The 23,045-nt window shown below is 34.5% G+C and overlaps 2 protein-coding genes across 21 annotated transcripts in view; one reads left to right on the forward strand and one right to left on the reverse strand.

Annotated features, from left to right (window-relative positions):
* Window positions 1–8,448, reverse strand: part of LRRIQ1 (leucine rich repeats and IQ motif containing 1) — a 111,796-nt gene extending 103,348 nt beyond the window's left edge. For 4 of the 19 annotated variants that reach the window (XR_004754247.1, XR_004754248.1, XR_004754249.1 and 1 more), the window contains exons 1-8: window positions 8,155–8,437; window positions 7,628–7,790; window positions 6,280–6,391; window positions 5,166–5,260; window positions 3,799–3,904; window positions 2,828–3,057; window positions 1,983–2,057; window positions 605–1,804 (exon numbers count right to left, since the gene is read on the reverse strand). Coding sequence is in view for 16 of the 19 variants with exons in the window: in XM_035338110.1 (XP_035194001.1) it covers window positions 605–1,804; window positions 1,983–2,057; window positions 2,828–3,057; window positions 3,799–3,904; window positions 5,166–5,260; window positions 6,280–6,391; window positions 7,628–7,768 (1,959 nt within the window). In the remaining 3 variants the exon portion in view is untranslated. Of the gene's footprint in view, window positions 1–604; window positions 1,805–1,982; window positions 2,058–2,827; window positions 3,058–3,798; window positions 3,905–5,165; window positions 5,261–6,279; window positions 6,392–7,627; window positions 7,791–8,154 lie in introns of all 19 variants that reach the window. The other 15 variants (XM_035338004.1, XM_035338045.1, XM_035338031.1 and 12 more) reach the window with 10 other exon arrangements.
* A 331-nt stretch (window positions 8,449–8,779) lies between these two features.
* On the forward strand, window positions 8,780–22,389 carry TSPAN19 (tetraspanin 19). 2 transcript variants are annotated; one of them, XM_035338174.1, is made up of 9 exons: window positions 8,780–8,807; window positions 10,171–10,348; window positions 11,946–12,018; window positions 12,944–13,074; window positions 14,363–14,437; window positions 16,217–16,327; window positions 18,901–19,044; window positions 20,401–20,484; window positions 21,840–22,389. In XM_035338174.1, the coding sequence occupies exons 2-9, from the start codon at window positions 10,301–10,303 to the stop codon at window positions 21,909–21,911; spliced, it is 738 nt and encodes a 245-aa protein (XP_035194065.1). In that variant the 5' UTR covers window positions 8,780–8,807; window positions 10,171–10,300; the 3' UTR covers window positions 21,912–22,389. The 2 variants fall into 2 exon arrangements, with proteins under 2 accessions (XP_035194065.1, XP_035194054.1); XM_035338163.1 differs by lacking the exon at window positions 8,780–8,807 and having other exon boundaries at window positions 10,153–10,348.
* The last annotated feature ends 656 nt before the right edge of the window (window positions 22,390–23,045 follow it).

Raw genomic sequence — 23,045 nt, forward strand, 5'->3', positions numbered from 1 at the left:
GCTTCTCATCACGCTATCATAAATAAAGAGTGAGTGTGCAAGAACAAATGAAAATAGTTCAGTCAGAAAGAGTATGTAGTCTGGTATGTCATCTCAGACTTGATATAAAGAGCACAGAGCAAGCATACAGGGATACTCAGTTCTGGGAACCAACAGGTGTTCTTTATAGCAAAACACCATCTGCAAGCTGATCAGCAGTGTCTTGCTTCTGGAAGAGACTAGTCTTCTCAAGACTCTGAAGAGCATAAATGAACAAGATATGAAATACAGAGCCTCATACAAAGGCAAAACCATTTAAATTTAGCTGAAAATAGGAGCTTGAAGCTCCTGCCTTTTACAGTCTTAAGATGCCATCAGTCATCTGAAGACACACTAGTCTGCTCCACAACGCTCACAGGAATTCAAACATCATTCTCATTGCCCTTATCTTGCATTAGTGGGAGTTGTTCCTCTGCACAGAGATCTATATCCTACCCAACAATAATTTTCTCCTCTTCCAAAACAGCATTCTGCTGTAAAAACCATCAAACAAACAAACAAACTAAAAATACCAAAATGTAGTGAAAGTTTAGCTTCCCATATCATTCTAAATCTGTATAGTTACCTGCTGCAGAGTACTCCAAGGGCCGCTATACATAATCTTTTGTATACTTAATGGAGGCATCTTGCTAACTGAAGTTTTCCTTGGTCGTTTTTTAATATTTGATTTATTTCTTTTGTTTTCCTCATATATTTTATACCATGGTTTACATGTGTTCATCCAGTTTATTCTCTTTTTTTCAATATCATCAGGCAGAATTAGTTTATTGGAATAATCAGTGACCTCTCGAATTGTGTCCCATTTCTCCCTGACTTCCTTATTAGCATCTTCCACTAGAAACACAGATTTCTTTGTTGTTCCAGACTGATAACATTTATCTTTGACTTCTCTGTTACCAGCATTTGACTGGATGTTTGATGGACTGCTGCATATATCATTGGTTGTATTTTCTACCACGTCAGTAGCTCCAAAATCAATAGATACATGCTTCAAAAGATTCACACTTGAAGCTTTAAGTTCTCTAGTTTGTGAGTAATTTTCTTCTATGCATATTACTGAATGCATATGTATGTTTTCGTTATTTACTTGAGAAGAGTCTTCCTTTTTCTCAGAGCTTAGCATATTTGTTGGTATCAATTTTCCTTTTGTAGGAATCATCCAATTATTTGTTTCATCCATCAGTTCAGTCTGTTTTTTTTCCTCTACTTGCTTATTTAGTTCCTTTTTCTCTTCTATTATTACTTTCCTATGTTCTGTCTGTTCCTCTTTTATGCTTTCTTTGTTGTTTTCTCCAGTTTCCATCATCATAGCTTTTGCTATTTTTTCTGTGGATCTTCTCTGTTCCTCTCTTCTTATTTGCAGCTGTTTTTCTCTTTCAAGTCTCAGGCTTGCTTTCTTTTTCTCATATTCCTCACGTCTCCTTACCTGTTCCAAATATTTATCTCTTTCTAGTTTTCCTTGTCTCCTTTTTTCCTCTTCTTTTTTTTGACTCCTTTCTTCCATTCGCCTTTTCCTTTTTTCCTCTTTTACCTTAATTTCTCTCTCAATTTCTTCTTGTGCTTTCTTTGCCTTTTGTATTCTATCTTTCCATTCTTTTAAGATAGGAACATATTTTTTACGGACTAAAAGTGTTCTGAATCTAGCTTGGATTTTCACAGCCGCTGTATTCCTTTGTTCTGCCAGGCGTTTTCTTTCTTTTTCTTTCTGCTCTTCAGAGGCCTTTTTCTCCTCTTCCATTTGCAACTGTAGCTTCATGATCAATTCCTATGACAAAACAACAACTGGGAAAGACTTCAAACACTTTTAAAATAAGAGACATATTAGCATGGTTTTACTATTAATAAACAGCATCTGGTGTATTAACTGTTACAGATTAACATTCATTCTCTAATACGACAGTAGCTTCACAGTCTTTTGACAAAATCTCATCGTACAACCTTACCTCATGTTGCATCATTTTGTCTCTCCAAGCTTTCTTTCCCTTCTGTAATTCAACTTCCATCACAGTTTGTTGTCTCTGTACAATAAATCAACTAAAATAAATACTGTATAAAACCTATTGTACAAAACATCCTCTATTCAAACTCCCATAACTTGACTTTACAATCATCCACTTCAGTGAATGTCTGAATTCAGAAACTCAGGTGTGTGAGTATCAAAATAAACCTGACACTCAGATCAAAGCCAGTAGGCTGCAGGTGGGCAAGAAGTGGGGAGGGAGATCACCAGGGCAGCTAACCAAAACCGACCAAGGGGATAAACAAGTCAAAATGGGAGTCATGTTCTGTTTTGATGGAACTCAGTAGATGAAGCCTGACTCAGCCTTCCAGACATAGACAAGAAAAGGGAGCATAGTAACTTCTACTCAGATGAAGAACAACCTGAGCTAAACTGAATGATTTTTGTTCAGATTACTTCAATCTAAGATTTAGATTTTTCATCTAAATTTGAAATCAGGGTTAGAGGTTAAAAGTATTTTCCAATAAGGCACTGTGACCACTGTTTGTCTGTGAGTAATTCAGCACATTTCCAGTACTTTTGCTGGTATCATATAGTAAAAATTCAGTACAGGCAAAGCCTAAAGAATAATTTACCCTTTAACAGTAAATCAATTCACTGTTTATCAAAGAAAAAAAAAAAGGAATCCCAACAAAAGATGGTACTTACGTCTTATGCTTTCCTTTGGTATCAAAAGCGGATAGTTTAGGATGGTCCTAGAGTTTGTGATAACACTCTCTTTATTAATCTAGGCGGCAACAACATATTGGCTTAAGTATCATTAATTACCTTGTGCAGAAGCTCTAACTCCATTCTTTCAGCCTCAAATTTCTCCAGACGCTGAACCCTTCTGGCATGTTCTTCTTCATTCTCTTTTTCCTGTGCTTCCCTCTCAGCTTTCCACTTTCTCCTCTTCTCATCTTCAAGCTCACTTTGTCTTTTCTCCCACTGCTCAAATTCTTGTCTACATTTTTCTTCTATTTCAGGATAAGTAAGGCTTATGCTCATTTCAACATCAGCTACAAATTTGTAATCAACCAAGCAAACATTTTATTTAATTTAATAATAAGCATTGGAGGAGAATAAATGGTACTTATGCATTAAGAAGAAAATACAACAAAATTGATCTTGTGCTGATATAGCCAGCAATATATATCCCCATGGGAATCGGAAATACAAGTCTTTTCTATTAGTGATGTCTTTTATAATCATGATGTACACTTACTATTGCAACCTCTGATTCTGCCACGATCATGCCTATTCGACCAATGCATATATCAGGATTACACATTGGCTTCAGAATAAATGCCTTCTATGGCTATCAGAAGGTTGTGTTTTGTTTTTTGTTTTTATAACTGATCCACTCTACATCAAAATATACAAAGGCCATGGTGAAGGGAAACATTCCAACGTGACTATAAAAAATAAAACAAGTTGCAGCCAAAGCACAACATGCTTAGTGCCTCCAATCCAGCTACCACTTGAATTTTTTTATATATATATATAATTATTTCAATCATTTTGGGGTAGTATTTTTTGAAACAAATTTCTATCAAGACATTGAAAAGAAAGATTGTATTGTGATCGTTAAATTAGATAAAAGCACAAGCATTTCTCATGTACATCCACTCCCTGAATCTATTGCATATTGTAACATGCAATTATTTACAAAAAATATTATGATACTCATGAAAACAGAAAAGCAGAAAATAGTGATATGATGCTAAAGATCAACACAAACAAATAATGCATTTGCTTACCTGCAACAAAATGGTCATGAGTGACCACTTCCTCATTGGTAGACCGACAGTTATACCTAGGTATTGTAGCAATCTGCAAATCTTCATTTTCAATTTCAAATAGTACCTAATATGATTTAATATTGTCATTAAGAAACAAGCAACAAAATTTAAAATCAGAACATTATAAAAATCCTCCAGAACAAGAATAATCTTTCCATCATATGACAAGTATAGTAATATGAAACTTACTGATGAATAGCATCCTTAGAAACTGAATAATACAAGCACATCAATCAAAAAATGTTTTACAGAGTAAGAAATATTGGAGCAATTCCCCAAAATCACAGTATTTTGTGAAGGATTATTTATATAAAAATATTATTATTATTTTTAATGTATTTTGCATTTTGAACTGGAAAAATATGTGTTTTGCATTTCGGGTTTTTTGTTTTACTTTCTATGGAAGTAAGCACTACATTTATGCATCAATGCTCTTCTAGACATAGCCAAAGAACTAGTTACTTACTAAATTATTAAGTAGTCAAGTAGTCTATTTGAAACAAGGTTTGCTGTATTTCTTTTTTTTTTTTTTCTTTATTGGCAAGAAGTAATCTATTTCTGCTTATTTATCATCTGTTCATCACATGCTTGGGATATACATTAATATTTGTAATACAGCTGAAGTCACATTAATTTAAAAAAAAAAAAAAAACACAACACAGTAATTTTGCTGTTTTAAACAATGGTCCTCTGAGAATAAAAATTCATGTTTGCAAAAAGTGCTCACATTATAAAAACAGGCGACAAATTAAAAGTGATTAAATTAAACACACATTTGTGTTTTTCTACAAATTTCAGCAAGGTATTCACTTTAATCCCATTAAAATATAAAAGAACTGAGGTTCATAACTTTTGATTTGTCCTTGAAAGTTACAGGCTTTATTATGTAACATACCCTATAAAATAACAAGATATTTTAGGTACAAGATTAACAGTAACACATCCTCCAGTCATCATAAAAATAAGGTTAGAGAAGTTTAAAACTGTTCTAATACTATTAAGATAATATTCTGGGAATCAATAACAAAGAATTATTTAGATTTGTTGTTGTTGTTTGTTTGTTTTAATTTTGTTGATTTTTGTGCTCAACATCTCAAGCACTGATAAAGAAAATTGATTCCAGATTTTAAATCTTATGGTGTATTACAATTGAGTCCCAATTTTGAAGAATAACATACACAAACTCGGTACCATATGGTTAGTCTAATAGGAATAAAACTGAACACATATATATGTCTCTTTAGGAGGCCAACAAAATGAGCTTAAATTATCTAAATTATGGAATAGAACTTTGATCACTATAAATATTATTAAATAGAGAATACCCTTTCTTTAATTTTTTCGAGATCTTCATTATATTCAGAAGCCAACTCTGACAAGTGATCTGAAGCATGGCAAGGAACTACTTCATAATTTTTACCTAAAGAAGAAAGAAATATATAATCTAGTACACACAGAGAAATCACGTAGCAGTACCCAGTTCTGCTTAGCTACTATATTTTTTTTTACACTATAAAGAAATAAAAGCATATTTTTTTATTTAAATAAAAAAAAAGCCACAAAGCATTCATCAAACATATATGGGAGTCATTCTTACAAATTAAAAGCAGCAGATACATATAACTGGAACACACACAATGTTTCTGTACGAACTTAGTGTGTGCAAACTGTATCTGTAAAAAAATTCGACAGCATAAAACAGTGGAACATATGCTGGGTAGAAAAATACAGGAGAACTTAAGACAGGTCAAAAACTGACCAAAAAAAAAAGTGAAAATAATGAAAAAGAGTAACTGCCTATTACAAAAAGGATGAAAAGAAACATTCCCCAAATATCAAATCGTAGAGACAACATTGAACTTTTGTTCACAAAGACCACTACACTAAATGATTTTGAAACCCATGATGCTGTGAATAACTAAAACGGACCAGACAATTCCAGGTGTCTAATATAACACATAAACTATGAGCTTGGCTTCAGTCACACAGCAGGCACTGGAAGATTGCTCCCAATTACAGAGCCTTTTCATTCAGTGATGGCTTAAATATTTCTACAGACAGACTTTAAACATCCTTTGGGCCTCCATTGTATCTGCACTTTTAATTTCAGCTATAGTGACTGCATCTCAGATTCTCATGAAGAACCTGGCCTAGATCCTGTTTCAGAAAATGATCCTGTAACTTGCCTTTATCTATAGATTAGCATCAGATGAACTTTTATGAAAAAAATAAATTCATACTGAAAGGTTAACCTGAGAAGACAGTATTGCATAATTCTATTTCTAGAGATTCAGCATGCTTTCAGAAGCTGGTGAGTTAGGTTTCACTACTTGCTCTACTTAGAAGTTTGTATTGTTTTACTGATGATTGTATATTGATAATATAACTTCCATGGGCAATATGAGATGAATACGTATTTTAACTCTGATCCCTGATTACCTGTAGTTTCATCATCTTCTAAGTCTTGCAGTATAACCTTTTCAGCATCTTGATTTCTGTTTTTTATGAAGTCTAAGTAGGAGACAGTCAATTCTGGCAAGTCATCTGAAATCTAGAAAAGCACGATGTTTCACATAAATTCTACATTTTCAACTGACTGCCACTACTATAAGCAAATACATAATATACCAGAATGTAGACTCCTATAGACCTCTCCTTTAAAGCACTGATGAAAATTTACTAGTAGCTGCTACAAAAATTTTTCCCAGTTTTTGTACTGGGAATTCCCACTCTTCCCATTGCCTTGTCATCCACTCACTCAACAATGAATAATTTTCATTTTTACTTACATTTTAATTAAAATCAAATCAGAACACATTTTAGTTACTTATTTTCTGCTATCTCCAGAAACATTGTTTAATTAACATTTTATTTGTAATTGGCATGGAAAATAAAGAAATTAAGAAAAGCATCAAGATAAAAATTAACCAATACACATGCTGCATAGAATCTTCTTCATACAGATATTACAACTCTTTCAAAAAACAAATCAATTTCAAAATTGGTGAAATAAACATTTGAAGTATGAATATACATCAGATGTTTCAAATTACTTTATTACATAGATACTTTCTATTCAGCAGATTGTCTTTGCAAGGATTTGGGAAAATGGACTGCCTTCTCTAGATTTGTAAATTGCTATAAACATTGCTGGCATTTAGCATGTGAGAGCATAAATAACCAACACTGATGTCTTGGCCTGCCTTTATTCATACCAAATATATGACTAATGGTTACATATGCACAAAATAGTCTACTCTAATATCCTGCAGACATATTTATTTTGCTATGAGTCTGAAATATCAAAGTAAATGAAAAAAGGCCTAAATAACTAATCGGATTTCAGAGGAAAATCTTTACCTCAAAAAAGAAGTCCAACAAAAAAAAGGGACTTCAAGTACCATTTTATATGAAATCAATAACAGGAAGTCTTCACACATAAGACAGTCTCTTGGAGCATTTAAATACAGATTAAAATGAATATACATGGGTTTATTTATCGAGGTTTAATCTTTTTTAGATTTTTCTTTTTTAAAAAAAAACTAGTAAAATAAATTTATTATAAAATAATTTATATTTACATATAAAACAGTATTTTTTTATAAATAAGCTATCAGTCTGTTTTCTCACTTAAGCAGAAGGTTACATTTTTCACGAAGCCATACTACTTAGACTACTTTGGAGGAGAAATCCTCAGGTTTGGTATGTCATTCACCAGTTAGGCCTTCTGAAGCCTGTATTACTTTCAAGCATAAATAGAGGTAGTGTGAGCCCATGGAATACTTACTGTGTCAGTGTCACTTAAAGCTTCCTCTGATACCTCTGCGTTAGGATCATCTGCTTCAAAGGAAGATACACTGATTCTGCCTAGTTTGATTTCTATTTCTTCTTCAATTCGTTCAGTGTCTTCTGACATTCTGCATTCCATAGCATGTTATCTACTTTCAGAGCTCCACAAAGAAAACATCAACTTCTAGCACTGCATGAACCAAAGTAAAGAGGGTGCTCATTTAGCATAAATTTATTCAGGTATTGATATTGAACATTAGACTTAGAATATGAAAAGAAATAGCATAACTTTGTTCTGAACACTTCAGACTATTGAATAAACAAGCAAAATGTAAGAAAAACGTTAGTTTGTGGTAAGGGAATATCTGGAGCATAGTACAACCCAAAGCTCGGACAGGGGAAGCAGCTCACGCCCGCTCCTTCACAGGCACCGAGCATCCCCGCCGCTCGCCGGGGATAGGACACGCTGAGCGTGCCTCAGCCGCTCCGAAACTACAACTCCCAGAGGCCACCGCGGAGAAGCACTTGCCCGCTGCCGCCGCTGCCCTGCGGGAGGGCGGGGCAGCCACCCCTCTACATGCTGGGAGCTGTAGTCCGCCCCTCTGCGTACCCGTTCCCCGCGGGTCTCCGCGACCTGCGGAGAGTGGCTACTCACTTCTCGTGCAGCCAGCCTGCTGCCGGAGCCAACACCTTCCCGGTCGCCGCGGACGCAGGCCGATCGGCCCTCCGCCTTGAGGCCCCGCAGCCACAAACTGCGGCAATAGGCGAGAGCGCCGCAACGCCGCCGCTGCCCTGGGAGCGTCACCACAGCAACGGGAAACAGACGCTCGGAAGACAAGTGGGAGGGCCCAAACTTGCTAGCATTCGGCGTTTCGCGGCCGGGGTGTAGGGTCGCGCCTCGGAATTCAGCCGTGCCAGGGTCGGCTGCGTGGGACGAAACACTCGGCCACCGTTTCCGTCGTGTCGTTGTTTGTTTTTATAATCGTGGACAGGAACTTGGTTTGGAGAATAAATTAGAATAAAAGCAGACCAAAGACAAAAAAAAAAAAAAAAAAAAAAGTTTAGCAAAGACGACTTCCGGTCTGTATTTTTGCTTCCATTTTACCTTGAGAACTCCATCGACATGGCAAATGAGGCCAGTCAGGCAGCTGTGCTTCAGAGGTGCGCTGGGGTCCCAGGTTGGTGGGGGGCGCTGACCTGGCTCACTGGTTGGGGCTGAGGGGGAAAAGAAATAGTGTTTTTTTTTGTTTGTTTGTTTTGTTTTTTAAAAAAATAGGAAAAAAAAATGCTTGCACGCAAATTAGTCCAGAGCTAGAGAAAATATCAAGTCACAGAATTAAGGAGTCCACTGTGGTGGTTTTACCATGTTGGACAGCTGGGTTCCTCCACAACCACTCTTTCACTTCCCCTCCTCAGAAGATCAGAGAAGAAAGTATTCTGGAAACATAAAAAAAGAAAGGCTTACAGGTTGACATAATAATTAAAGGGAAAAGGAAAATGGAAAACAAAACAAAACAAAACAAAAACAAGCAAAGGCTGCATGGAAGCACAGAGAAAGAAATCCCTACTTCCAATCAATCAACGAGCAATGTTCAGCCATGTTCTGGGAAACAGGGCCTCAAAACGGGTAGCGGTTGCTGGGGAGGACAGCCATTCCTCTCTTCCCCTTTCCCCCCTTTTATTGCTGCGTGTTATACCATATGGTATGGAATATCCCCTTGGTCGGTTTAGGTCAGCTGCCCTGATGATGTCCCCTCCCCACTTCTTGTCCAGCCCAAGCCTGCTGGCATTGGGGGGGTTGGGGGAAATCTTGGTGCTGTGCCAGCACTGCTCAGCAATAGACAAAACATTGGTGTGATACCAGGGCTGTTCTAGCTACAAGTGCATAGCACAGCACTGTATGGGCCACTGCAGGGAAAGTTAACTCCATGCCAGCCAGACCCAGTACATCTGCATCATTCCATTAAGCGGAAGTAATTTAGGTCAGGGAGAGCACAGACAATATAGTTTTAGTGTTCAGAGCAATATTTACAGGGAGGACGTCTGCTCTTAATGCCTGATTAGGAATGACAAGGAACAGAGACATGTATAACAGGAAAATGAGAGCTGAAATTTAAAAGACAGGCAGGTGTTGCATAGAAAATTTGTGCTTTTGTGGATACTGTGAAGGATCTACAATTCACACTAACCATCAAGGGTAGAAGGTTTTTCTTCCATCTCCCAGTATCATTAAAATAGACTGAGTACCTTTCTGAAAGACCTATCTATGTCAGTTAAACTCAAGATACTGGATTCAACGGCATTTATTTAACCTTTTCTTACCAGTGTTACAGATCAGTATGATATTCAAATCTTAAAGCTATGAAAACATCCGTTTGAAACCCACGCCGTTATGTCTGATTCTTTGAAGAATCATGTAAACCAGTAAACTTCTCAGTATGGTCATGTTAAAAAGAGTTTTCAAGCAGTCAGGTGAATGCACACTTGATACTTGTTTTGTAATGTGAGTTCTGTTGTGATCATGGTGACTGAACCACAAAGCACTGTGTCCTGCATTTGGCCAACGACTTTACCAACAGAAAAAGAAGTTTCTGTAGGCCTGCCTTCTGTAACCAGGAAGTAATGGATGATCAACAAAAGAAAACTTCCATAATGTAAATATGTGGTTAAAATGCACAGAAGTAAGGAAGAAACATATTATGAAATTGTGCTCTCAAAGGTAAGACACAAAGGTGATAAAGATTTTCTTGTAGCCATTGAATGTGAAGTATATATCATTTTATAAAGATAATATTTATATTTTCCAGATAAATGTTTTAAGAGAAATTGAATTGCTGTTAAGGTACCTCAAAATAAAGAATTGCAATCACATAATCATTACAACAAAACAATTTCAGATGCCTGTTTTCACAATCAATTTGTAACCCTTTTTTACTTTCCTATTTATTTATTTTTATTAGAACTGTGCACCAAGACAATGTTTCAATACTTCCAGCTTTGAAAATTCTTATGAAATGTAATTGTTCTTAGAAGCAGTGGATCTTCTCCAGGGAAAATGCAAAAGACATTTACCTAATTTGTCTAATATTGTTTGTAAGTTTACATGGTGCATTATAAACCCAAGCCCAATGTGAAGCTGGTTTGAGAAGCTTTTATATTTCTTTGTTTTGTGATTCAACAGCTAAATTTTTATAACCCAGGCAATGAGAATCTTACCAAGAAAAGAAAAGATGGTGTTTGCTGAATCTTTTATTCTAATAAACAAATTTGATATGTGTATAATATTTGATATGTAACATTAGTAATAATGTAAGATAGTTTTTGACCATAAAAGCTTCATCTGTATCATTTTCTTTGATTTTACAATCAAACAGTAATCAATCTTTAGTAATTCAGACAAAAGACGAGAACCTTGCAGAATTCATTTTAAACACATCCCTTTGGATTAGAAAATACTTTCCAAAGAGGATGCACATGCTGGTTATGCACACAAGCCTGTGCATGTTTGTGTGCCTGCCTACCTTACAAGTGAGAGGAGCAGGACAGTCCCAGTTGGCTGCCATTGCAGAAGCTATCTCTTAACACTGCTCTTTGACTCTTTTCAGCTTCTGTCACCAAGCCAGGCAGACCAGAATGCTGGAGTATGTTTACAGAAGATACAAGACAGGTGAAAAGGAACCGGTGGGGGGCAAATGTATGAGTTTCACTCTCAGTGCAAGAATCTTGATAGACCCATAATATATGTTATCCAATAATGATATTAATAATGATGATATTTAGAAAAAGAAGTCTTGCATCAGGGACCTTACAGTGCTGAGGGTCTTTCCTGCTCAACTGTCCTGGAATATGCTCAAAACATCAATGCTTATGTGGCTTCCCTCTTCAATAGTTAATTAAAAAAAAAAAAAAAAAGTTTTTTAACAAAAGTGTACAATATAACATTAGAGGCAATTGAGGCCAGATACGATGTTGATGCTTCTGCTGATCCTTCCATTTTTTGTTCAATATATCAGGTGACTGTTTAAATTTCTAAAATAGTATCTGAAGGAAATAAATCCCTTAGTAATCGATAGGCTTAGTTATATGTTTCATACTGACTGAATATATGATTATATATTATATTTTCAGCTACAATTCAAAACAGAAAACAGAAGAAAGAAAACAAGAAATAAAGCATTAGCATGGAAATATTACTTAAATGTCTTCAATGGAATTTTCTTGGTAAATTTTTTTTTTCTTATTTAGCAACTTCAAATTAATTATTTAATAATGGTTTGAATTAAAAATGTAATCCTTTTTTTTTTTTTTTTCCCAAGACTCTGGGTATTATACTTTTGACATTTGGCTTGTGGCTTTTACTTGACAGAAACAATTTATTCAGTGTGTTGTGTGAGTATAAATATATTTTTTTAATTTCAAATAATTGTAAGATACATCAGCAAAAACAGTGACTTTTTTTTTTTTTCACAAGGTGGCAGTGTTGAATTGAAATGCATAGTTTATTCAGTTGTGTATATTTTCCACCATTAGATAATATGATTATTAAAATAGAAGAAAATACAGCATGTATTGCAGTACATCTATATGCAGTACATCTACAATTTATATATGAGTACAATTTATACAATTTATTTATCTCACTTGGTGTGTGGCTTGTAGAAGAATCATTGAAATATAAATCAGCTCTATTGATCTTTTCTTTCTATAATTTATCAGAATACATTTGGCCAGCATTTGGCAATATTATTTAAGTGGGTATTTGGCTGGAATAAACACCAGTTGGCACTTGTGCTCTCCATTTTCCCAGAGCATCTATCAAATTTTTTTCACAGATAAGTAAGTTTTGAGCCACATGACAATAGCTGTCATCTTAAGGAGTTGTCTTTCTTGATTCTGCCACGGAGCACCAGTGTACCCATCCAATGAGGAAACTGTGAGATGAAGCATTTGAGGTGGAAGCAATGAGAACACCTGCTACTTTCTATATCTATACAAAACCAAGTAAAACAGAAAGGGGAAAGTAGCCAGTCACAAAGAAGGAGGAAAAAAATGAATTGGAGTCAATTAAATGAGAATTCTGTGTCCAGACAGGATTTGTACATGTCATAATAATTTTTAGTGACTAAAAACTATAACTAAAATGATAGCATCTATAACTTTTAGTTGTTCTCTGATCTTATTATGGGTAGTTCCATTTTTTCAGTAATGGAATTGCAAAAGTTTATTCTTTTTTTTTTTTTCTGGAGTAAGCTTTCTGGAGTAAGCAGATGTATTAAATAAAATGAATTGACGATGTGAATGCATTGTGTTACAGTTTCTTCAGGTGAGAACCAAGCAGTGTCATGTATTTCTTTTATGTTACTTGGAGCTGGATCTCTTATTACTTTTACGTCAGCAATGGGATTCCTTGGAAGTGTTCAGGAAATCAAAAGTCTCCTAGTTACAGTAAGTGAAAATCAGACTCCAACTTTCTAGTAAAATATGTGAAAATGTGAGTGAAACCTGTGTGATCCTGTCTTGATGTTTTCCAGTGTTTGTATAATTGGCTGTTAGACATTTTTTGATACAATCCTGGCTCCAAAATAATCAGAACAAATCTGATATCACTGCATGAATGTTTGCAGTGAGAAAAACAATTGCATTTTGTTGAAGCAAAGATTTCTGTATTTATTAAACTAGGAGCTTTAAAATTAATTTGGCATTGAACTTAATGAGAGTAACTTTCAGTATATGCTCACATGCTGGGATGTGCTGAAGAAGTACAGAAAAGCCTACCCCAAAATATTGCAGGTTGAAGGCACAAGTGTCTGCAGTGTGGCTATGATATCAAAAAGGACAGTATGATTAAAAAGCAGAATTTAAACAGAACAGGAACAGCTGTTACCTCTGTAGACCTGCAGGTATACTTCATGTTTTTATATGATGCATGCTTTCTAAGGGAAAGGCGTTTTCATTTCTGAAAAAAAATATATTCTAACTATGCATTCTTATGATCACTTTGATTACATTTTTTCCTTCTCTTTTTTATTGTCACAATTTTTGAACAATCTCTTTTAGGCTATGTGAAGGCTGAAGCAGAGAACTTAGAGAACTTTTATACTGAGTCATGTGCTAAGCACTACAAGTATCAATGGGCACAGCAGTGAGAGGAATCCAAGAATCTTGTTCCTTTTGGCTATTACCCTAGGCATTTACTGTTTGCCTCACAACTTATTAGATGATGATAGAGACAGAAATGTCTAATTTCTAACTTCCATGGCTTTGAAAATTAAACACTGTGGATGAGAATTTGGTCTCATTGAAAATGAATAAAATGCATGAGTTTTTTGTTTTGTTTTGCACCCTCTAGCTTAAAGGAGTTCTTGCCTAAGCATGAACTTTTAGGTCTCACCATAATTCAAAGAGGAAATAATGAAATAACTGTTTTCTTCAGTGGAGCACAGCTGCTTGCTGCTTACCAGTATCTTTTGTTCTTTGCTTCCATGAAAGTTGTGGCTTTGTCATCAACCCCAAAACACTGCGTTGTGCTTTAGTTGAAGCCTGACTTAGTCAAAAATTCAGTAACTATGATGTCATCTTTTGAGGGTTTCCAGGGGAAAAAATATATCTTACTTTTATTGGAAAAACTGTGTAATATTCATGAAGGAGCTTCTGGAGTACTTTATTCGCTGCTTGCTTATTCAATATTATATTTATCCATAATCCATAATTTATTTTTATTTTTACTTTTTAGTATATGTGTTTTCAAGTCCTGGTATTTGTCATCCAGATCACAATACCAGTGTTGGTATTTCTGAAGAAAGAAGTGGTATGTAAATAAATTGTTACATGGGATTGCAGTTCGTTTCAAAATACTTTCTTGCAATTGATTTAAAAAAAATAATAGTTTTCTCTGCATTCTATATCACTATTAGTTTGAACTTGAACATTCTACGTGTCCACCAGGCACAGCAGAGGACTTGGAAAATAATTTGAGGAATTCAGCATGGTTGAATAGTTATAAAAAGGAATACATGAAGATAACATTTCTAATTCTTCCTTCTCTGATTTTCCACAAAACATACTCTTCCTGTTCAGGAACGTAGAATCATCAGTGGCAGGGACACAGGGACAGCTTTTTTATTTTTACATTTTTCTATGATTTTGAGGAATGACCAAAAAGTCCCTCTTTCCTGGACATGAGCAGACTTAGGAGAAAGTACCAGATGGCAATCTGTGTCTGCTAGAGGATAATAATAATATCAATTTTGCAATTGATAGTAGGAGTAATTGATATTGTGACATTTAAAGTATACTACTGAACTATGAATGCTATGATTTTTATTGTTTGAGCCTGTTTAATATCCAAGTAGAGATCTATTACATGGAATATTTACCTTTGCTTTTAACAAAAGAAAGGAATGATAAATACAAACATAGCTGCTATCACTAGTAACTGTACTTCCTTAAAACTTTGGTCAGTCATTAATTTTTCTATAAATACCAATTCCAGTAGTTTAAGCACTCCTCACAGTACTGAATGGAATCTGTATCAAATTCATAAGGTACAGGAGGTCTTTTCCCTATTCTGCAATTCAAAAATTGGTGGTTTGAGAAAAAAACCATGACACTGGTCTCATAAACTTTATAAGCTTCTCTAAATCCCACTATTGTTCAGCACAGCACAAATAAATTTTTCTCCATCAAAGTGAATGTGTACAATTAAGATTTCTTCGTTAAATGTTAATTTATAATGATAGTCCTCCCAGTTTTATATTGTATTTTTATATATTGAAAGATTTGAACTGTCAGGAACAGTCTGGAGCCAGTTATTTGTGCTAGGAAAATTGGTTGAAAGATTGCAGTCAAATTTATTTTACATCAACTGTTATGTCAGTAGATCTCAATAATTAAAGTGCTGCTGAAGTATAATAAATGATAGTAACATCATCATTCATGTGCCAGCTTTTAAACTTTGTTGTTAAATGGCTGTAGCAACTGCAATGAATTGGATAAGCCTTTTGTTGTTGTTATTTCATTTTGTAATCAGACCTTTCAATGGTCTAGGAGTTCTCACGTGCATCTATTCCCTGCTACACTCTGTATAATCACAGTCTTTGTGATCAGCTTATCTACTTCAATGACTGTTGAAGGTGTATTTTAACAGTCTGTACAAAGATTCTTTATCTATGGCCAACATGAGCTGCTAACTTCCCTACCTTCATATCCAGGAATCCATTTTTTTTCCCCTGCTTATTATTACGTGGAACTGTGCTTATTAACAATTATGATAGCAAATATTTTCTATTTCAGTACAGCTAATGTGCATCTAAACTATGTTCCCTGGCTTTTCTGACTCCATTTGGGCTAGTCGCCTTGTGTCTGCCTGCCTTGTGTATGTGCTTTGGGTCACCTCATTTTTCTTCCCCTTCTGCTTTCAACTTTATTATTAGTCCAATGACTATGACATGTCTTAGATCATATTTAGCAAACTGGTTGAAGTGATACTCCTTGCAAGTGACCATGAAGAAATCTGAATATCAATAATTATACTATCTGTCCACACATCAATATGCATGTACCAAATGCTATAAGTATTTATGAACAGGTCCATCGTCAATGGAACAACAGAATTGATGAAGTTATTTCTGAATATGGGAATAAGAGTCTGGCTGAGAAGGAGCTCGAGTGGAACATTCTGAATGCTGTGCAGCACAATGTAAGGAGAAAAAAAATCACAGATAAAATATCACCAATCAGAATTTACTTAACAAATATAATAAATGCACGCCTTTAATAAAGGATTATTTTTGCAGGATCTGCTGCTAATATGTAGTGGGGGTTGGGAGAGGATGCAGATTCCTTGCTGTTACAGTGGTATGGATGAGATTAGCCATTTGTCAGGCTGTCAGTGTATGTAGGAGCAGAAGCAGTTCTGATCACTGAACTTTACAGCAGCTGAAGAAAAGTATGAGTTTCCTAATATCTTGGGGAGTGTGTGATAACATAAAACACTTGGTCTGTTTATGTCTGAAGGCTGACCTGAACCATCGACAAGTAGCAATGTTATGAGGTCAAAGCAGAGCTCCTACTGCAACTCTTCTTTTCAGTGAGCCTTTCAGAAATAATGCTTAAAGCCTCAAATTAGCTTGCAAGTCAGTACTTTCAGCACACACATTTAACTGTTAATCATAATCATTTCTATGGCCTGGCAGCATGTAATTTGGTTTCTTTTTCAGAAGTCCTTTAAAGCATTTTTATGGGATCAATTATTTTTGAAGTTGCTAACAGTTTTTGACCAGCAGGCTGCTACTCTCTCATCAAATTAATTCTGAACCACGAGCTTCTAGTTACAAACACTACAGCTTTACAGTTTAGTATGGTTTAATACATTTTTATAGATCAGCTGTGAGTCCCTTAATATGACTTCCTGTAGAGGTGAGTTCTGTGGTTCTTGACAAATGTTGAGTATAATTTATGATTCCAGATAACTGGCAAAGCACGTATGTCTAGACTCAAGATTATAAATGCATTTGTAATGTATATTTAAAATCTGTTCTTTGAAAATCAAGTCTTCTTTCATTTGATTCATGATTTCTGTAGTGATTAATGGCCACCTCATTATGTCAGTGGTACAGTTGGACTATATTCTGGCTCATACTTGAGCTCAGCTTCATTGAGCTGTTATGGGCTCACAGATTTCAGCAAAGCTACATACCCTAGTAAGTACTTAGTGGGCTTGTTTATATTTTGTCAGTTCTCAGAGTCCTGTAGATATTTTGCTGTTGATGTCTAAGACAAACAAAATGATAACAAATCTGCCAAGATGAAGATGAACTGTAATCATACTTTTGAATGAAATACTGCCTTCCCCAGGTCATGTGTTACTTATTTCCAGCATGAGGAAAAAAAAAAAAAAAAAAGCTTCAGAATATTATTAGAGAACTACATTTTAACTTATTCTTCGTAAAATATGAAGTACTGGTTAAGCTGGTGATTTTTTTAACTGAAACTTTTATATTAAAATGACAGTTCTAGCTAAGTTATCTTTTTTTTTTTTTTTTTTTTTTTTTTTTTATATAATTTTTCCAAAATTTAAAAGTAGAATATTCTGGACTAACTCTTCAAAACAGTACAAGGAGGTATTTTTGTTTAGCAGTCTCCTGTGCTGAAAATCACACTCTCAGTCAACATGGTTGCAGAATGAATGTGAGTTGAGTTGGACTTGGTGATCCTTGTCGGTCCCTTCCAACTTGGGATATTGTATGTATGACAGATTTTTCATTAAAAAAAAAAAAAAAGCACAAACAACAACAAAACAACACAGAAGTTTCTGAAGTTTCACCCTGATTCAGAATGAAAAATTGCTGGAATTTCCTACATGGCAAGAATTCTGTTATCCAAACTATTTTACAGTTTGATCTTTGGTTTAGTTTTATTGATATTATGTCATATTCTTGGGAAGTGTTAGCTGACACTTTTGAACAGTGCACAGTATTTGTTTAGTGTTTAATATCTGAGCTGTATTTTCACAAGAGATAAATTCCTACAAAAATACAGATTAGGACAGGGAGACTTTCTAAAGATCTTCCGTTGCTGAGAACAAAGGACTTTTGCAAATCCTTTCATTTTTGTAAATGACCTTAGAAGTGAGAAAGGAACAACTAAAAGCATTTCTAATTTCAGTTCTTATTTAGGTTCCTAGGTCAGAGTAAAACATTTTTTTTTTTTAATATTACTATTTTTAATGTGTTTTATAATATATGTCTGTATTTATTGAATTAATTGTGGAACATCATTCATTATGTTTTTCCAATTTCACATAGATATCTTTCTTCTTTTGCTGTACTTAACAGTGAGCTTGCCCTTACTATACTTATTACTTAAACACAATTTCTGAACTGAAATTACCTGTTAACATTGTAAACTGCAGTGTTTGCAAAAGTTAAGGATAATTGTTAAAATTTAATGTTTCCATTTTTTTTTTCTATTTACATGTGTACTAGAATCATTTCAGTGTCTAAAAGAATGTTATTTTCAAAGCTGTGTTTTAAGAACCTACCCTTCATAAGCTTCCAGATATCCAGTGCATGTCTTTGCAAATTATATGTACACAAGGTTGAATTATCCTTTGCAGAAGCCTCTCTCTACTTAATATAGAGGGAAAATATCTATCTAATTTAATCAACTAAATCAAATATGGCACTGGTTTGGGGTGAAAGTTCCTCTATGTGAAGGAACGCAGGATCTTTATAGGTACTGGAATTACAAATTATAGGATTTATATTCTAGATGGAGTGCTGTGGAAGATATGATGTCACACAGTGGGAAAAGAATAAAAACAAGGAAAGTAGTACTCAGATCCCATGTTCATGCACCAAGTCTAGTCGGAAGGAATGGTTTTGTGATGTCCCTAGGAATTCAACATACAGTATGGTAAGAAATAAAAAAAAATAACAACAACAACAACAACAAAAAACTTGTCTTGAAGAATATAAATTTTGCTACCAGATGGACAGATGGACTTTGGAAAAAAATATTCAAAACACTTTTTCCAAATATTAAAGTATTAGTAATGTTCATTAGTTTGTCACTTATCACTGAAACATTTTTATTTTTTTTTTACTCATTAGGTGTAAGTCCTGTAGGCAATTTTATATTAAGGATACTTTAAGAAAACAAGTTGTGAATTTCAGAGAATCAGTATCAGGGATATTTACTAAGGGTTTATGAAGTAGTAAGCATCTGGGCATTCAAAAATCAATGCTGTACAAATCAATAATGATAATGGAAAGTGACAATATATAAAACGTATGTAGCGCCTCTTCCACTCGTAATTATTATTCATTAATTATAGAATGACAGCAATTACTTTACCTGTTTGCATTATTTTTTCCCAAAGCATCTTCAGTACACAGTAAGAGAAATGAACAAGACATTGAAATTCGAGATGTGTTGCCCAAGACCAGTTCATGTTAGCATTTACATGTCCTAATACAAAGGGACCAGTTTGCATAGGTTGATCAGATATTATCACCTGATAAGAGAAATATGGAGCAAGAAGCATACTCTTGTGAAAGCTCTCCAGTATTAATAGGACTGTCCAATGGAAACACGAATTCAATGGGCAGTTCAGGACTGTAATTAATAGAAAGCATGTCGCTAAATGACATCTCTTCCTTCACTCATCAGTTTGGAATTTTGTAATTTTGACTGTTCCTTGTCATTAAAAGATAATTTCAAGGTATAGGGCATAGGAACCATTATTATTATTGCTATTCTTATTATTTATAAGAAAAGTTTTATTATATTTACAGCTATTTTATGCTATTTAATAATTTATAAGTTCTTAAAATAAACAACATAATAAGCATAGACTGTAATCGGCAAAATTTGTATCAGGATGCAAAAGGTTCCTGAAAACTTGAACATATTATTTCATTTATTTGGAGAGTAATCTCTTAGTTATACAAAAATAAATAAATAAATAAATAAATAAATAAATAAATAAATAATCCCTTTTTATTAGGTCACAAGCTCTGGTACATTTCCATTCAAAATTATCAGATTTACTTCAGAACAACCTGCTTAGTTTAGATCATTTAAAAAAAACTTTATGGCTAACTCTGCAGTATATGTTACTATTGAATTTGATTTCTGGTAAATAAATATCAGAACTCATCATAAGCTGCAGAAAGTTTTATGCAATATATTCTAACAGCATGTTCTTATAAATATGCAAAGGGAATTCAAAAGTCAAAATGATTTTTCTTGAAATCTATTCTTACTTAGGGATGCGAAGAATATTTAGATACATGGTTTGAAAATAATGTTTTGATCTTAACTGGAATTAATATCAGCCTGCTAATTACACAGGTAAGATTATTTTTAAGAAAAAAAAAATATATTGAAATTCTACTGGGGGTAAAAATCAGTTCAGTGCCAGTTGGTTTTGGCATGCTGTCTGAAATTTTGTGAAGCTTTCCATCAATTTTAATTAGAAATAAGATCTAGCAATGTTTATTGACACCCCACTCCCCCCAGCTCTCATATTCAAGCACCATCACGGGTGGAGGTGTCCAATGTTTGTTGAATGAAATATTCGACCTGACTTGTGAAAACAAATTGCTTTGCAAAGACAGGAAATGGTTAAGAGAATAAAAATTCTATGGAACAAAAGATCACTTTTTTTTTTTTTTTTTTTTTTTCTGTATTTGGACAGAGTCCAGTCCACGAATGTGCTACAACAAACAGTACAAATCACGAAACCCCTCTCCCCACATATCTATGAGAAAATTTTATTGGGTAAAAAGGAATAATGGTAACAAAAATTTCTTCACAGACATCCTGAAGGCCCAATGCCATCAAGCAGGTAGAAGGAAGTTTTAATAGTATCTAAAACCATGGGGTTGAAAATTAGATTAGTTAATTTTTACTCAAAGAATTAAAAGTATACCTATTTTACCTCTTCCATATGTAGTACCTTCCCACAAAGGTAGATAGTAAAAGCATTCTATAGAGTGGACCAGATCAGTGATGAAAATATTTGTTAACACAATCACATAATCCTCGTTAGCACAGTATATGAGTATCTCATGATCTTTAATGTACAGTTCATAGAATCATAGAATCATAGAATATTCTGAGTTGGAAGGGACCCACAAGGATCATCAAGTCCAACTCCTTGCACCACACAGGTCTACCCAAAAGTTTAGACCATGTGACTTAGTGCAGAGTCCAAACGTTTCTTAAATTCATACAGGCTTGGTGCAGTGACTACTTCACTGGGGAGCCTGTTCCAGTGTGCAACCACCCTCTCAGTAAAAAATCTTCTCCTGATATCTAGTCTAAATTTAAAAAACTTTCAATTAAAAACATTTCAATTTAAAAAACTTTCTTGTCAGGTTGGAAAGAACTGTTATGCCAATTCAAGAGGGTAATGCTAAGATTCATAGGACACTGAAGCATTTAACTAAATTATGTGCCACTTGAACAGATTCCAAGATAGTTCTATGATGTGGGCCTAAGTGATTTTCTCAAGGTCACATAGGAAGTCTGTTCCTGGGCAGAGAATCTGGCTTGTGTCTTCAGGCACATGTCCTGGTTATTCCCCTTTATATCCTTCTGCATTGTCATTCATAGGAGCCAGGTCAACAATCAGATTGACTCAATCATGAGCAAGCATCAACACTTTCTTTGTTATTTTTAATTCATCCTTTCTCCTTTTTTAGATATTTGTGATCAAGCTAACCATACAGCTATTAAGAAACATCAAAAAGAATAATATTTGGCCAGATGAATGATGAATTCTTCTGGGCATTGCTGTGGTGCAAGAAGATCTGATTCATGCCTGTGACATCAACAAAATTACTTCCCCTAAAATGTCCATTGGGCTGTATGTATTGTAATCAATAGTATATTAACATTTGGGCTATAACTTGTTCGTTTATTGATCACAGTTATAGATAAAACAGTATGCTACAAAAGTCTGTGGCAGCATGCCATGTACTAGGTGGTGGTTAAAACTTCCTGAAAAATTGAATATTAGTTTTCTGAGTCTCCAGAATATCAATGAGAGTGTTATAAATAGTACTGTATAGTATACTGCACCTTGAAACAGAAGGATTCAGTTAAGAAACATACTCAGTAAGTCTTGCTGATATTCCTTCAGGCCTTTACTTTTTCTTCTAATCTGTCTTTATTTTGTTGTGGGCTCTTGTGCAATTTAATTTCTGTTAATTTCACCAAATCATATATATTTGACCCTTAATAGTTCTTTTCCTTTAAGTGTTGTAGTAGGAATTGTTCCTTCTTGCTGAGTAGCTCTTACCATTCATTTAATCAAATGGCTTCTGTGGCTTAAGTGGAGTAAGCTTGAAACCCTAAAACTCTTTTTATCATCTGAGCAGTTAGATGACCTGGAATATCCTGAGGAAAACTGATGCAGACATATTACAAGTGTAGGTAATAGCATGGTTAATTATTGTTGGCCATTTTAGTAACCCATTTTCCAATGCTTATTAATTTGGTAAGTTTTATTAAGTTATTCTAAAAAATTTCCATGTCAAGAGTCTGCCACAGACTGAATTTCTTATTTAGAGAACTTAAAATAAAAGTGCCAGTTCAGAGATGAAGAATGTGCGTGGAACTGCATTTGAATTTCAAACTTGTATCTTTTTTTCTAACACCAGTAAAAATCTAAGAAACAGAGTGATGAAGTCTCTCCGTCTGTCATGCCAATCTTCAGTTTATCAGTTTAAGAATGGCAGCTATCTGTTATCTTGAAGTCTCTGATGGATCAAGAGTTTTTGAATGTATTACTGGTGTAATTCAGTCTGAGAATACAATCTGAGGAGGATTTTAAATAATAACCAAAACATATTTTTTTTTTTCAGTAATCTTCATTTTGTGACTTACAGATTACTTCAGAAAACTGG

The sequence above is a fragment of the Oxyura jamaicensis genome, chromosome 1, assembly GCF_011077185.1.
Source record: "Oxyura jamaicensis isolate SHBP4307 breed ruddy duck chromosome 1, BPBGC_Ojam_1.0, whole genome shotgun sequence".
In the NCBI taxonomy this organism is placed as follows: domain Eukaryota; kingdom Metazoa; phylum Chordata; class Aves; order Anseriformes; family Anatidae; genus Oxyura; species Oxyura jamaicensis.